Raw genomic sequence first — 12,522 nt, forward strand, 5'->3', positions numbered from 1 at the left:
ACTGATTTTTAATAATTTAGATCAGCAAGTAGGAGACTGTCATCAATTTTAATCTTGTTTTGCATTTGTATTTTTCTACAGAAAGATTGATTCTTGTTGATAACTATTAAAATATGTTGATTTGTAACTACATATAGTCTTTACCCAATTTTTCTGACTAAGAGGTGTAACCGGGCAAGGCCAGATGGCTATGGAAGAGTAGTGGGAGATAAACAGATTAGCTCCAGGCTAAACAAATCCCTGGTACCAGGATAAGTGAAATGGCAGCTGCTCCAGGTCAATTAAGACACCTGGGGCCAATTAAGAACTTTCCAGAAGGCAGGGAGAAGGCTAGGTTGATTGGGACACCTGAAGCCAATTAGAAGCTGGCTGAAACTAGTTAAAAGCCTCCCAGTTAGTCAGGTGGGTGTGCATGTCAGGAGCTGTGGGAGGAAGTTGTGCGGTTGGAGAGGCTGAGTAGTACACACCGTATCAGGCACAAGGAAGGAGGCCCTGAGGTAAGGGTAAAGTGGAGCTTGAGGAAATGAGCACTGCTGTGGGGGAAGTAGCCCAGGGAATTGTACATGTCATGTTTCTAAAAGGTCAGCTACCATAGCTGATACTGTTAGGGTCCCTGGGCTGGAGCCCGGAGTAGAGGGTGATCCCGGGCTCTCCCTCCACCTTTGCCCCTGATTAATCACTGAGACCGGGAGACAACAGAGACTGTGCAAGGAAGGATAACTTCTCCTCACCTCCCTCGCTGGCTTATGATGAAAATGGCTCAGTAGACTGTGACCCTTGTCTCTAGAGAAAGAAGGTTACGTGGAGGGTGACAGTGAGCCTCTGAGGCTAGCGAAATCTGCCAGGAAACACGGGACCCACGGAGGCAAGGACAGAACTTTGTCACAGAGGATACACTATCATCTACACACATTTATTTAAGCAGCTATATAGCTTAACTTACATTTATTCAGAATATTAATTTTTACATTTTTATGTTAGAAAATGGTGAATGATGCATTTCTTATTTAGTAAAATGATTAATTTTTTAACTTGTGATTTGTGTCAAGCTGTATTTGGATGGAAATTCAAACAATTAAAATGCACAAACATTTCAAATTGTTTTAGTTAAATAAAATGACCTTTAAATGAGCTGTATGCATAAAGGAAAAATGTTTATAAAAACATGTCTTGCATTTAAAACTAACTGATTTATTAAACAAAAGTATTGTCTGTTAGTGAATTGAACTAATTTTTTTCTGGTCACCATGTCCTTTGAGGATGAAAGCTACTAGTTCTAAAATCTTGAACACCTAATTGTTCTATAGATTGGGAGAGAACAACAAGCTTTCCTGCTGTTTCAGCTTCCAAATGTTTTCTTACTTTGAATGAACTAGTTTTTGAACTGAACTGGTTTAATAAACTGAAATTAAGAAATTTTCTCTGTACCTGTAAAAAAGACTACTGCTATCATAAGCTGATTTAGCACTTCAGCAAACTCTGGGTACAGGTGCTTAGCCAGTGACTTCCTCCAGTTCAGTGGTTTGACTTTCTTTGAACTTGGCGGCAACCATGTACTGCTTACTATTGTTTAATGTATCCAATTTTGATAGATTATACTAAGGTTAGTCCTTAACATAGGTTGTCAAAGTTTCAAATTTAAATTATTTTTTTTAAATAAACCTATATTTAAATAAAAAATCCATTTTTAAAAATAAAATTTCAAATACTGATTTTTTTATCCACCTTCCTGTAGGGGGATTAACCATGTTTGTCCCACATGTGACACGCATGTGCATCAAGTGCTTGAGACTCAAAAACCTTTCACGTAGTGTCTGTTGGTCTATGCCTGTGCCCTGATCCATGCCCGTGTTCAGGGTATAAGGGGAGGTAAGAACCAACTGCCTCTGCATTTCCTTCTTACCATCACATGGCCTGAGTCGGAATCTCTTGTGTCTGAAGATAACTTTGCACTCTTATCTATAAATATAATTGCATCCAGTTCTTAGTCTAGTGTGTTTGGTAGTCTCTTTATAGTTAGTGTAGGTCAGCTTTTCTCTGCATCAGGGACCGTCTCCATTTCCCCTCTCGGGAGGAGAGCTATGCCCAGGGTTCAAGAACTTTCTCTTGTCCTTGCTGCTACTTGGTCAGCAACAACCATCAGTGCTATCTTTACTACCTTAGAGAGGCACGTTTCTCTGCCCTTTCCTCCCTGGACCCGAGGGATGAGAGCTTCGACGGAGGAAATACCTCATGGAGAAAGCAGTGAGACCTCAGTTGGATCCAGGCTGGGGTGAGTTCCCCGTTCGTTGGCCTCAGCACTCGAGTACCACCCCTCCGAGCATAAGCTCTGGAGTGGAGGCCAGATCTGAAAAAGCTCAAAACTTTGTGTCAGGCTTCTCATGAGAGTTGAGGACATGTGTTACAGAAACAAGAAAAAAATGCCCTTCCGGGTCTGTTCCCAAGAGAAAGGATCCCTCCTCGACTCCTTCCAAATCGGGTGAGTTCTCGCACTCAGGTCCTAAAGATTTAGTCCCACTTAAGCCTCCCAACCATGAGGGTAAGGTGCACAGGAGCAAGTGAGACATTTTGGAGATCACCAAGATCAGTAAGTGTTTCTCTCACCATCTGCCCTATAACCTCAGGTGCCTTCATGCTCTTCTGCTGTAGCTCGCATCCCTGATGCTGGACTAGCTGCTGGCCTCCTCCCTGAGTAGCTTTGCTGCTAGGCAACCAGTGAGCCCAGCTGCAGTGCCTTTGAACTGACAGAGTAACCATAGCCCCTGATGGGCTGCTGATTTACCAGCCATGCTTATAAGCTTGGTCCGATGATAGATGAACGGATGCTCGGTGCATACCAGCCCTGCAGCTATGCTTGCCCTTGTTCCAGCCCTGCTCCAGCCTGCGTCCAGGGCTTGGCCCTGCTCTGTTCCAGCCTCGTTCCCTTCTGGCTTCAGTCCTCTGCTCCACTTCTTCCCTACTACTTTGGTTGACCCTCTGGCTCTGGCATTCAGCTTCTGTTCCTCCAGTACTGACCCTTGGCCCGTTCCTGAACTCTGTGCACCCTGGACCTAGCTCTAATCTCTCATTTCACTAGGCTCAACTGTCCACAGCTCAGTGGCAACATCTACCTACAAGCCTAGGGTCTCACCCTGGCTTCCACTAGCCCAGGTACTACTTGTCGGGTAACCCCAACAGCACTTCTAGTTCTGAGTCTGCCCAAGTCCATACTTTCTGAATTCTTAGGTACCTTATGCTCAGACTGTTCCCCTCCATCAGCCTTTTGGCATCCACATGCCACGCCGTTTGCAAATAAAGGGCTGCTGGGGAGGAAAAGTAAACAAAAGATTTACTTAATAGAAAAACCGATTCAAACCTGAAATAGCAAGGGAAAGCAAACAGTCAGGTTACACATAAAATAAACATGAATGCAACATCAGGCTTTGTTCTTCTGTATTAGAAAAAAATCCCTTTTCTAATATGAGTTACCTATTGCCTTTGGACGGTTTCCCACATATCCCTTTAGCTTGGGGATCAAGTGTTCACAGACAGCTTCCGGCTTAAAGACTGCTCCTCAGTTTCTGGAGGCCAACCCTAAGACACATGCCTGCTTTTACAAAGCTTCGCCCCCCCCCCCTTAATACATGGAGACTCAGGGTCATGCAGACTGTGGAGATCCCCTCTTGATTCGAGAGCCGGGATGTCTTTCCATTACGTTCAGTGGTCCACCATTGTCCTTTCCTGGGCTGGAAAATGGATGTGTACTTGAAGTTGGTTTAGTGTCAATGACTGGCTGGGAGGTGCCTTTCCCTGTCTCATTGCTCACTGTACTACTGTAAGGTGGAGCTGAAGTTTTATAGACTGAGGCTTATAATTCCCTGGAGGATATCTTCACCCTCCCATACCCATAATCACCTGGGCTTTCGGGCTCAGTCCTTCTGAGGGAAGTATCCACACCAGAAAAGGAATCAATTTCAAGGAGAAAGAGCTACTCCACTGACCCTGAGTGGGAGATACACAATTCAGTGCTAAACAAAATCTTCATTCAGTGAGGAACTCCATCGTGGGAACTGTTCACCTCTGATATACAAAGAGTTCAACATATACTGCATTAGAGCAGCACTGGGTTGGGACTCCAAGGCAATGCCCTTCTACAATCCTGGACTGACCACTTGAGCTTTTCCCCGTTTTGCTGCTGCTGTAGGTTCTATGGGAGATTCATCATGACAAAGTGTAAGTCATCGTTCCATTCCACTGGCCCAGGCTATTCTGATTTCCAGACCTCCTGTGAATGTCTACCCATCCACCCTTCCTGGAGCCATCACTAGAGAATGGCAGGACCAGACATCCCAGCCCATACACTTTCCACCTCACGACCTGGTGTCTGGAAGGAGATCAGACCTAGAGCGTTGGTGTTCGGAGGCTGTTCATCATCAAGCTATTCTTAATCACAGCAGACAAGACTCCACCAGAAAATGCTATCTTGCCAAACGGAGGCACTTCTCTACCTGGGCACAACAAAATCCATTTATTTCCAGAGACTGCAGGTATTCCTGTTTTTGTTCTAGAATACCTCCTCACTCTTGAGAAGTTGGGCCTTCCTATTCACTTGCTGCGGGTCCACCTAGCAGCAATCAGTGCCTTGCATCTTTGAGTAGAGGTTTAATCTATTTTGACACACCCCATAACACTCAGATTCCTGAAGGGTCTCACTAGGGCCTTCCCACCAGAAGTGAACTCAACAGCTAACTGGGGCCTCTGTCTTGTACTCTCAATACTTACTAAGCTGCCCTTTCAACCGCTGGCCATGTGCTTGAGGTCCCACCTATTCGCAAAGGTTTCATAGATACTAAGGTCAGAAGGGACCATTCTGATCATCTAGTCCGACCTCCTGCACAGCGCAGGCCACAGAATCTCACCCACCCACTCCTACGAAAAACCTCACCTATGTCTGAGCTATTGAAGTCCTCAAATCGTGGTTTAAAGACTTCAAGGAGCAGAGACGCCTCCCTCAAGTTACCCATGCCCCATGCTATAGAAAAAGGCGAAAAACCTCCAGGGCCTCTCCAATGTGCCCTGGAGGAAAATTCCTTCCCGACCCCAAATATGGCGATCAGCTAAACCCTGAGCATATGGGAAAGATTCACCAGCCATACCCAGGAAAGAATTTTCTATAGTAACTCAGATCCCATCCATCTAATATCCCATCTCAGGGGATTAGTCCTATTTACCCTGAATATTTAAAGATCAATTACTTACCAAAATCCCATTATCCCATCATACCATCTCCTCCATAAACTTATCAAGTAGAATCTTAAAACCAGATAGATCTTTTGCCCCCACTGCTTCCCTTGGAAGACTATTGCAAAACTTCACTCCTTTGATGGTTAGAAACCTTCATCTAATTTCAAGTCTAAACTTCCTGGTGGCCAGTTTATACCCATTTGTTCTTGTGTCCACATTGGTGCTGAGCTGAAATAATTCCTCTCCCTCTCCTGTATTTATCCCTCTGATATATTTATAGAGAGCAATCATATCTCCCCTCAACCTTCTTTTAGTTAGGCTAAACAAGCCAAGCTCCTTAAGTCTCCTTTCATAAGACAAGTTTTCCATTCCTCGGATCATCCTAGTAGCCCTTCTCTGTACCTGCTCCAGTTTGAATTCATCCTTTTTAAACATGAGAGACCAGAACTGCACACAGTATTCTAGGTGAGGTCTCACCAGTGCCTTGTATAACGGTACTAAAACCTCCTTATCCCTACTGGAAATGCCTCTCCTGATGCATCCCAAAACCGCATTAGCTTTTTTCACAGCCATATCACATTGGCAGCTCATAGTCGTCCTATGATCAACCAATACTCCAAGGTCCTTCTCCTCTTCCGTTACTTCTAATTGATGCGTCCCCAACTTATAACTAAAATTCTTGTTGTTAATCCCTAAATGCATAACCTTACACTTCTCACTATTAAATGTCATCCTATTACTATTACTCCAGTTTACAAGGTCATCCAGATCTTCCTGTATAATATCCCGATCCTTCTCTGAATTGGCAATACCTCCCAGCTTTGTATCATCAAACTTTATTAGCACACTCCCACTTTTTGTGCCAAGGTCAGTAATAAAAAGATTAAATAAGATTGGTCCCAAAACCGATTCCTGAGGAACTCCACTGGTAACCTCCCTCCCCGCCTGACAGTTCTCCTTTCAGTAGGACCCGTTGCAGTCTCCCCTTTAACCAATTCCTTATCCACCTTTTGATCATATTGATCCCCAACTTCTCCAATTTAACTAATAATTCCCCATGTGGCACAGTATCAAATGCCTTACTGAAATCTAGGTAAATTAGATCCACTGCATTTCCTTTATCTTTATTATTTTCAAGTTGCAATGGGGGAGGTTTAGATTGGATATTAGGAAAAACTTTTTCACTAAGAGGGTGGTGAAACACTGGAATGCGTTACCTAGGGAGGTGGTAGAATCTCCTTCCTTAGAGGTTTTTAAGGTCAGGCTTGACAAAGCCCTGGCTAGGATGATTTAACTGGGACTTGGTCCTGCTTTGAGCAGGGGGTTGGACTAGATGACCTTCTGGGGTCCCTTCCAACCCTGATATTCTATGATTCTATGATTCTATGATTATCTAAAAAATCTGTTACTTTTTCAAAAAAGGAGATTAGGTTGGTTTGGCACGATCTACCTTTTGTAAAACCATGTTGTATTTTGTCCCATTTACCATTGACTTCAATGTCCTTAACTAATTTCTCCTTTGAAATTTTTTCCAGGACCTTGCATACTACAGATGTCAAACTAACTGGCCTGTAGTTACCCGGATCACTTTTTTTTCCTTTCTTAAAAATAGGAACTATATTAGCAATTCTCCAATCATTCGGTACTACTCCTGAGGTTACGGATTCATTAAAAATTCTTGCTAATGGGCTTCCAATTTCAGGTGCCAATTCCTTTAATATTCTTGGAAGAAGATTATCTGGGCCCCCCGATTTAGTCCCATTAAGCTGTTTTGAGTTTCGCTTCTACCTCTGATATGGTAATATCTACCTCCATATCCTCATTCCCATTTGTCATGCTACCATTATCCCTAAGATCCTCTTTAGCCTTATTAAAGACTGAGGCAAAGTATTTGTATAGCTGTTGGGCCATGCCTAGATTATCTTTAACCTCCACTCCATCCTCAGTGTTTAGCGGCCCCACTTCTTCTTTCTTAGTTTTCTTATTTATATGGCTAAGGTTGCCTTCCTTATCACCATCACATCAGCCAGGATGGTGTGTGAGCATGATTGAATGCAATCATGGCCACCCTACCATAGGGAACTTGTCAAAAAGAAAAGGTATCCCTTTGCTTCAACCCAAAATTCATCCCTAAGGTAATTTCCGGGTTCCACATAAATCAAGTCAATTAACTTACCGGTATTCTTTTCAAAGGTTTATAACTCCAGTAAGGAGAGGAGGCTTGACTCTCAGATGAGCTTTGGCATTCTGCCTACAAAGAGTGAAACCAATTAGAAAAATGCCTTGACTATTTGTTGCTATAGCAGAGTGAGCACAAGAACAAGTAATACCTGTTCAGAGACTGTCTACATGGATTTCTATTCTCCTTTACTGTCAGTGCATCTCCCTCTCCAGGATGGTGTAAGGGCCCATTCTACTAGAGCACAAGCAACCTCAAAAGCATCTCTTTGATACGCATCTATGGTGAACCTTTGTAAGGTGGCAACCTGGGGTTCCAGCCACATTTTCGCGAAGCATTACGCTTTAGTCTAAGACTCTTCTGCAGGTGCAGCTTTTGGAACATGTTATGGGCATCTGTATCACCTGCATCCTTGTGCCCTCCCTGCTATTTGACTTTTGCTTACCAGTCACCCATGTGTGGAATACACAAGGATCAGCACTCAAAGAAGAAATGGAGGTTGGTTACTTGAAACTGGTGGTTTTTTGAGATACGTGATCCCTATCTGTATTCTACCACCTGCCCGCTTTCCCTTTTGTTTTGGATTGGATTCACGGTAGTGAAGGAACTGGAGAGGCAGGTGGTCCACAGCTCCCTTTATAACCTTTGCAGCTAAGCACAAGGAGCTCCAGGGCACAGGTGCAGACCAGCATATGCTGCTTGCAAGATTTTTGATCTCAGATTCCTGGTGCGCGTGTGTATTGGATGTTTTTGTAGTTATACATCTTTCCTTTCAGTTATTTAGCAATTAAATAGTTATTGATTAATGTGGAAGCTTCCTCAAGGGCCATAGCAATGGTAACTGCTGTGCCTATAGTTCTTTTTATTTTATTTTATTTTATTTTATTTTGCCTCTTTCTAGAAACTAGAGAAGAAATCATCCCCTTCTACAGGAAGCCTAGAATCTGGCAGTGAGTCAAAAGAGAAGTTGTTAAAAGGAGAAAGTGCTCTACAGCGGGTTCAATGTATTGGTGGTAACATCACCTGTTGTGATTGTGGCCTAGCAGATCCTCGTTGGGCCAGTATCAACCTAGGAATCACATTGTGTATTGAGTGTTCTGGGATACACAGGTAGGTAAACCCTTCACACATGCCTCATTTCATGAAGCATGGCCAAAGCATTACCTCATTATGAGGTGTTTTTCCATCTTGTAACGTGTTCGGAGGCAAGATTAGAGATCCCTGCATGCAGATAGAATTAAGATAACAGCTTGATCTGCAAGAGGGACTAGTAAGCCTGCTTAACATAAGACAGTATGTTAGCATACAGTAGTTATGTATTAATGTGAGGTTATTTTTCTCCCCTGTTTAGGAGTCTAGGAGTCCACTTTTCAAAAGTTAGATCCTTAACTCTGGATACATGGGAACCTGAACTTCTAAAGGTATGGTAATCCTTTGAGAAAAGTTTCTAAAAATGATAGTAATAGTTTGTAGCAGGAATTGAATTTTTTGTCTAATTGTTGGTCTAGAGCTCGTGCTTGGAAATGACTGTTGGTACGGAACAATTAGTAGTGGGCCAAGTAGCCTTGGAAAGTGAGAGAGGATTATCATATTTTTTATTCACAGCATTTTCAACCTGATTTAAGCACAATAGCTAATGAAATCTGAGTTACAAACCAAAGCCCAACACCATTTGAAAAAAGGGATTCCAAGGCTTCGCTTGATGTAGAATATTGATGTTCAAGACATTACAGTTGCTTCAGATTTCTTGTGTGCGCTCATTGTGGGGGGAGGAGAGTTATGTGTATGTACTGTGACGACGCAAGGGCAGATGGCTTTAGTTATGTAGTGGGAGACCGATATATTAGCCCCAGGCTAACCAAATCCCTGTTACCAGGATAAGCAAATGGTCAATTAAAACACCTAGGGCCAATTAAGATCCTCCTGAAAGCAGGGAAGACAGCTAGGTTGATTGGGACACCTGAAACCAATCAGGGGCGGGCTGAAACTAGTTAAAAGCCTCCCAGTGAGTCAGGTGGGCATGTGTGTCAGGAGCTATAGGAGGAATCTGTGCTGCTAGAGAAACTAAGCAGTACAAACCATATCGGGCACAAGAAAGGAGGCCCTGAGGTAAGGGTGAAGTAGATATTGAGGAAGTGGGGGCTGCTGTGGGGACGTGGCCCAGGGAATTGTACATGTCCTGTTTTCAAAAAGTCTGCTACCATAGCTGATACTATTAGGGTCCCTGGGATGGAGCCCAGAGTAGAGGGTGGGCCCGGCCTCCCCCTTCCATTCCCCCAATGAATCACTGATACTAGGAGACAACAGACTGTACAAGGGAGGGTAGCGTCTCCTCGCCTCCCTTGCTGTCTTATGTTGAAAATGGCTCAGTAGACTGTGATCTGTGCCTCTAAAGAGAGAAGGGCTATGTGGAGGGTCACAGTGAGCCTCTGAGGCTAGCATAATCTGCTAGGAGGCGTGGGACACACTGAGACAAGATCGGAGCTTTGCCACAGTACGTATTTATCAGAATGGTGTGATTGTTAGGATCCAGTGTCACGTGATGAATAGAAAAAATGCTTTATACATTTGTTCAGTTGGGTAGCTGGTCCAAAGCATTTGTTTCTAGCCGGGATGGTTCACAAGTTATTGGGCCTTACTGCTTTTCTAATCCTAAAGAATAACCCTGTAAAAATGGCAGCAAGGATAAGGATGTGGATTTCATTGTATTTGTGTTGTGGATTTCCACCTCAAATATGTTCATTTTACAATTAAGCACTCCCTGCCCCTTTAAAAGTCAGGTTAGCAATCTCTATCTGGGTCTGAGAGTCAAGCTGTGTTCTTTCCTTCTGACACACCACTGCCAATAACAGTTCTGCAAGGGAAATTCTGCTTGCAGTGACACCTGTGCAGCCCCTATATCATCGAGAGTTTTGTACAGATATAAGTGATTGGAGCTGATTCTGTTGATGCATGAGATGGACTAGAACTGAGTGCATTGCCTCTTATGTGTGCAGGCTCTGCAGGACTAAGAGGAGTATATTCAGTAAAAGGAGCAGGTATGGCTGAATGAATAAAAGAACTGTTGAACAAGAGGGTGGTGCAATTTTTACATAATCACTTTTCAGACTAGAATACACTTTAACCTGCTGCTAGTCCCTTGACAGAGTAGTTCTTTTTTGGTACTTGCCATTTACCAGCCCAAACTATTTTTTTCATCACCTCATTTGGAAGTCTGTTTTCTTTTATTCACCACTCTTGTTTCATTACCCCTACCCTTACAAGGTTTGTAAAACTATTGTAAATTAAAGATATCTCGACGCCCAAACGCTGTGGTAATGGGCAAGGTATGAATATCACTGAGAGATAATGCCTTTTATAGTTGTGCTGATATTTTCTTGTCTTGTAGCTGATGTGTGAATTGGGGAATGATGTCATCAATAGAATATATGAAGCAAAAGTTGAAAGAATGGGAGTTAAGAAGCCACAACCTGGAAGCCAAAGGTAGTGATTTAGTTTGATTTTACTGATCTTCTTGTAACTAGTGCTATAAATGTTTTCCATTTAAGCTCTCTGCATTGTCATTTAGCACAAATAACTTAATTTTGTCTTTTTGTTGCTGATTTGTGCCCATTTTGCACCATTGCCCTTTCGGGTCAAATGCCTAATGGTTACAGGTTCTCTTTCATCACTATTGCTTTAATCCTCTATGAAAGAGCGTATTTCTCTCTGCTGCCATTCAGCAGCCCAGCATTTACTGGGGCGAGGAAGTAAAGTCTGCGTTTCTCTGACATGCTTTTGCCAGGAAATTCTCAAAACTAATTTGGTTCATAGAAGCTGCTTCTGGTTGAGGCTAAAGCTTTTGTGTTCTCAGCACTGCACCAGATTCTCCCTTTTGGCCTTCTGCTTAGCTCCCTTCACCCTTTCCCCAGTGTCTTCCTCCCCCCCGCCCCCATCTTGTCATTTTCTGTCTCTTCCAGCCTTAGTCTATGTCTACACTACAGACCTTACAGTGCCACAGCTGTACCACTGCAGCTGTGCTGCTGTAAGGTCTCTCGTGCAGCTGCTCTATGCTGGTGAGAGAGAGAGAGAGCTCTTCCACTGGCATAATTAACGAGCGGCGGTAGCTATGTCAGGGGAAGAGTGTGTTCCACTACCATAGCCCTGTCCATACCGGTGCTTTTGTTGGTGAAACTTATGTCAGTCAGGGTTGCATTTTTTTTCACACCCCTTACCAACTAAAGTTTTGCCGATGAAAGTACTAGTGTAGACAAAGCCTTACTTTAGCCTCCTCTGCGTGTGTAAAGTCTTCCTCTACCTGTTCAACTGCTTCTGTTCCACCTTATTTTCATCTCCTACCAGTTCTCATGTACATTAATTTCTCCCTCGGCTCCTTCTCTGCCACCATCTCTTTGCTGCTGGCAGCATTTGTTATGACCCTAGCTCTCCTGGCATACCTGTTACCTCCCACCAGCCTTATTCCACCTGCTGTTCCCTCTCAGCATTCCTTCCCTTGTTCTCTTCCTTCTGAAGCTCTCACTCAATCTCCAACAAACCTACCGTATCTCATACCTTCTCCTCCTGCCCTTGTGAACATGTGACTGGAGGCCATCATCGGCCATCCTTATCCTGTGCTGATGCTGATTCCCTAGTTTTCCCCTTTTCTCAGTCCCCATCCCTTAACCTGGGTGACTTCAACTTTTACGCTGATGACAGTCTGACTCCAGGGCTACTCACTTCCTCACAGTCAGCCTGCAGCTATGAAATCCACCTCTACCAACTATCTCTGCCACTCCATGACTGACCTCTTCACAAACAGTGCTCTTTTCTGAGTCCTTCGCCTCAGCGTTCCCTCTCTCATCGCCACCTTATTGCATTTAATTCTTATTATATTCTCAACAACCTTCAAGTAGGTATTTCTGATCCTGCCACTCTGTCTCCTCTCGTTCCTTCCTATGCTTCATGGTCAAGCTGTGCCCAATCATGCATAACAATAGGTCTCCAGTCTTTCATTCTGTGGGTCACTTTATAAGAGAGCTCTTTGTAGAACATTTCCGTATCCAAATTCCCAGTTCCCTCCTGCGTGTTCTTACACAGTTTCATGCTCTGGACTGTCACGCTTTGCAGATCACTCATGGTGC

The 12,522-nt window shown here is 43.7% G+C and overlaps 1 protein-coding gene across 5 annotated transcripts in view; it reads left to right on the top strand.

The window, feature by feature from the left end:
• ACAP2 (ArfGAP with coiled-coil, ankyrin repeat and PH domains 2) overlaps nt 1-12,522 on the top strand; it is a 119,686-nt gene that overhangs the window by 84,648 nt on the left and 22,516 nt on the right. For all 5 annotated transcript variants that reach the window (XM_038415405.2, XM_038415404.2, XM_043492975.1 and 2 more), the window contains 3 exons: nt 8,304-8,512; nt 8,754-8,823; nt 10,791-10,885. In XM_038415405.2, the coding sequence (XP_038271333.1) occupies nt 8,304-8,512; nt 8,754-8,823; nt 10,791-10,885 (374 nt within the window). The remainder of the gene's footprint in view (nt 1-8,303; nt 8,513-8,753; nt 8,824-10,790; nt 10,886-12,522) is intronic.

Source organism: Dermochelys coriacea, chromosome 9, assembly GCF_009764565.3.
Source record: "Dermochelys coriacea isolate rDerCor1 chromosome 9, rDerCor1.pri.v4, whole genome shotgun sequence".
Taxonomy (NCBI): Eukaryota; Metazoa; Chordata; order Testudines; family Dermochelyidae; genus Dermochelys; species Dermochelys coriacea.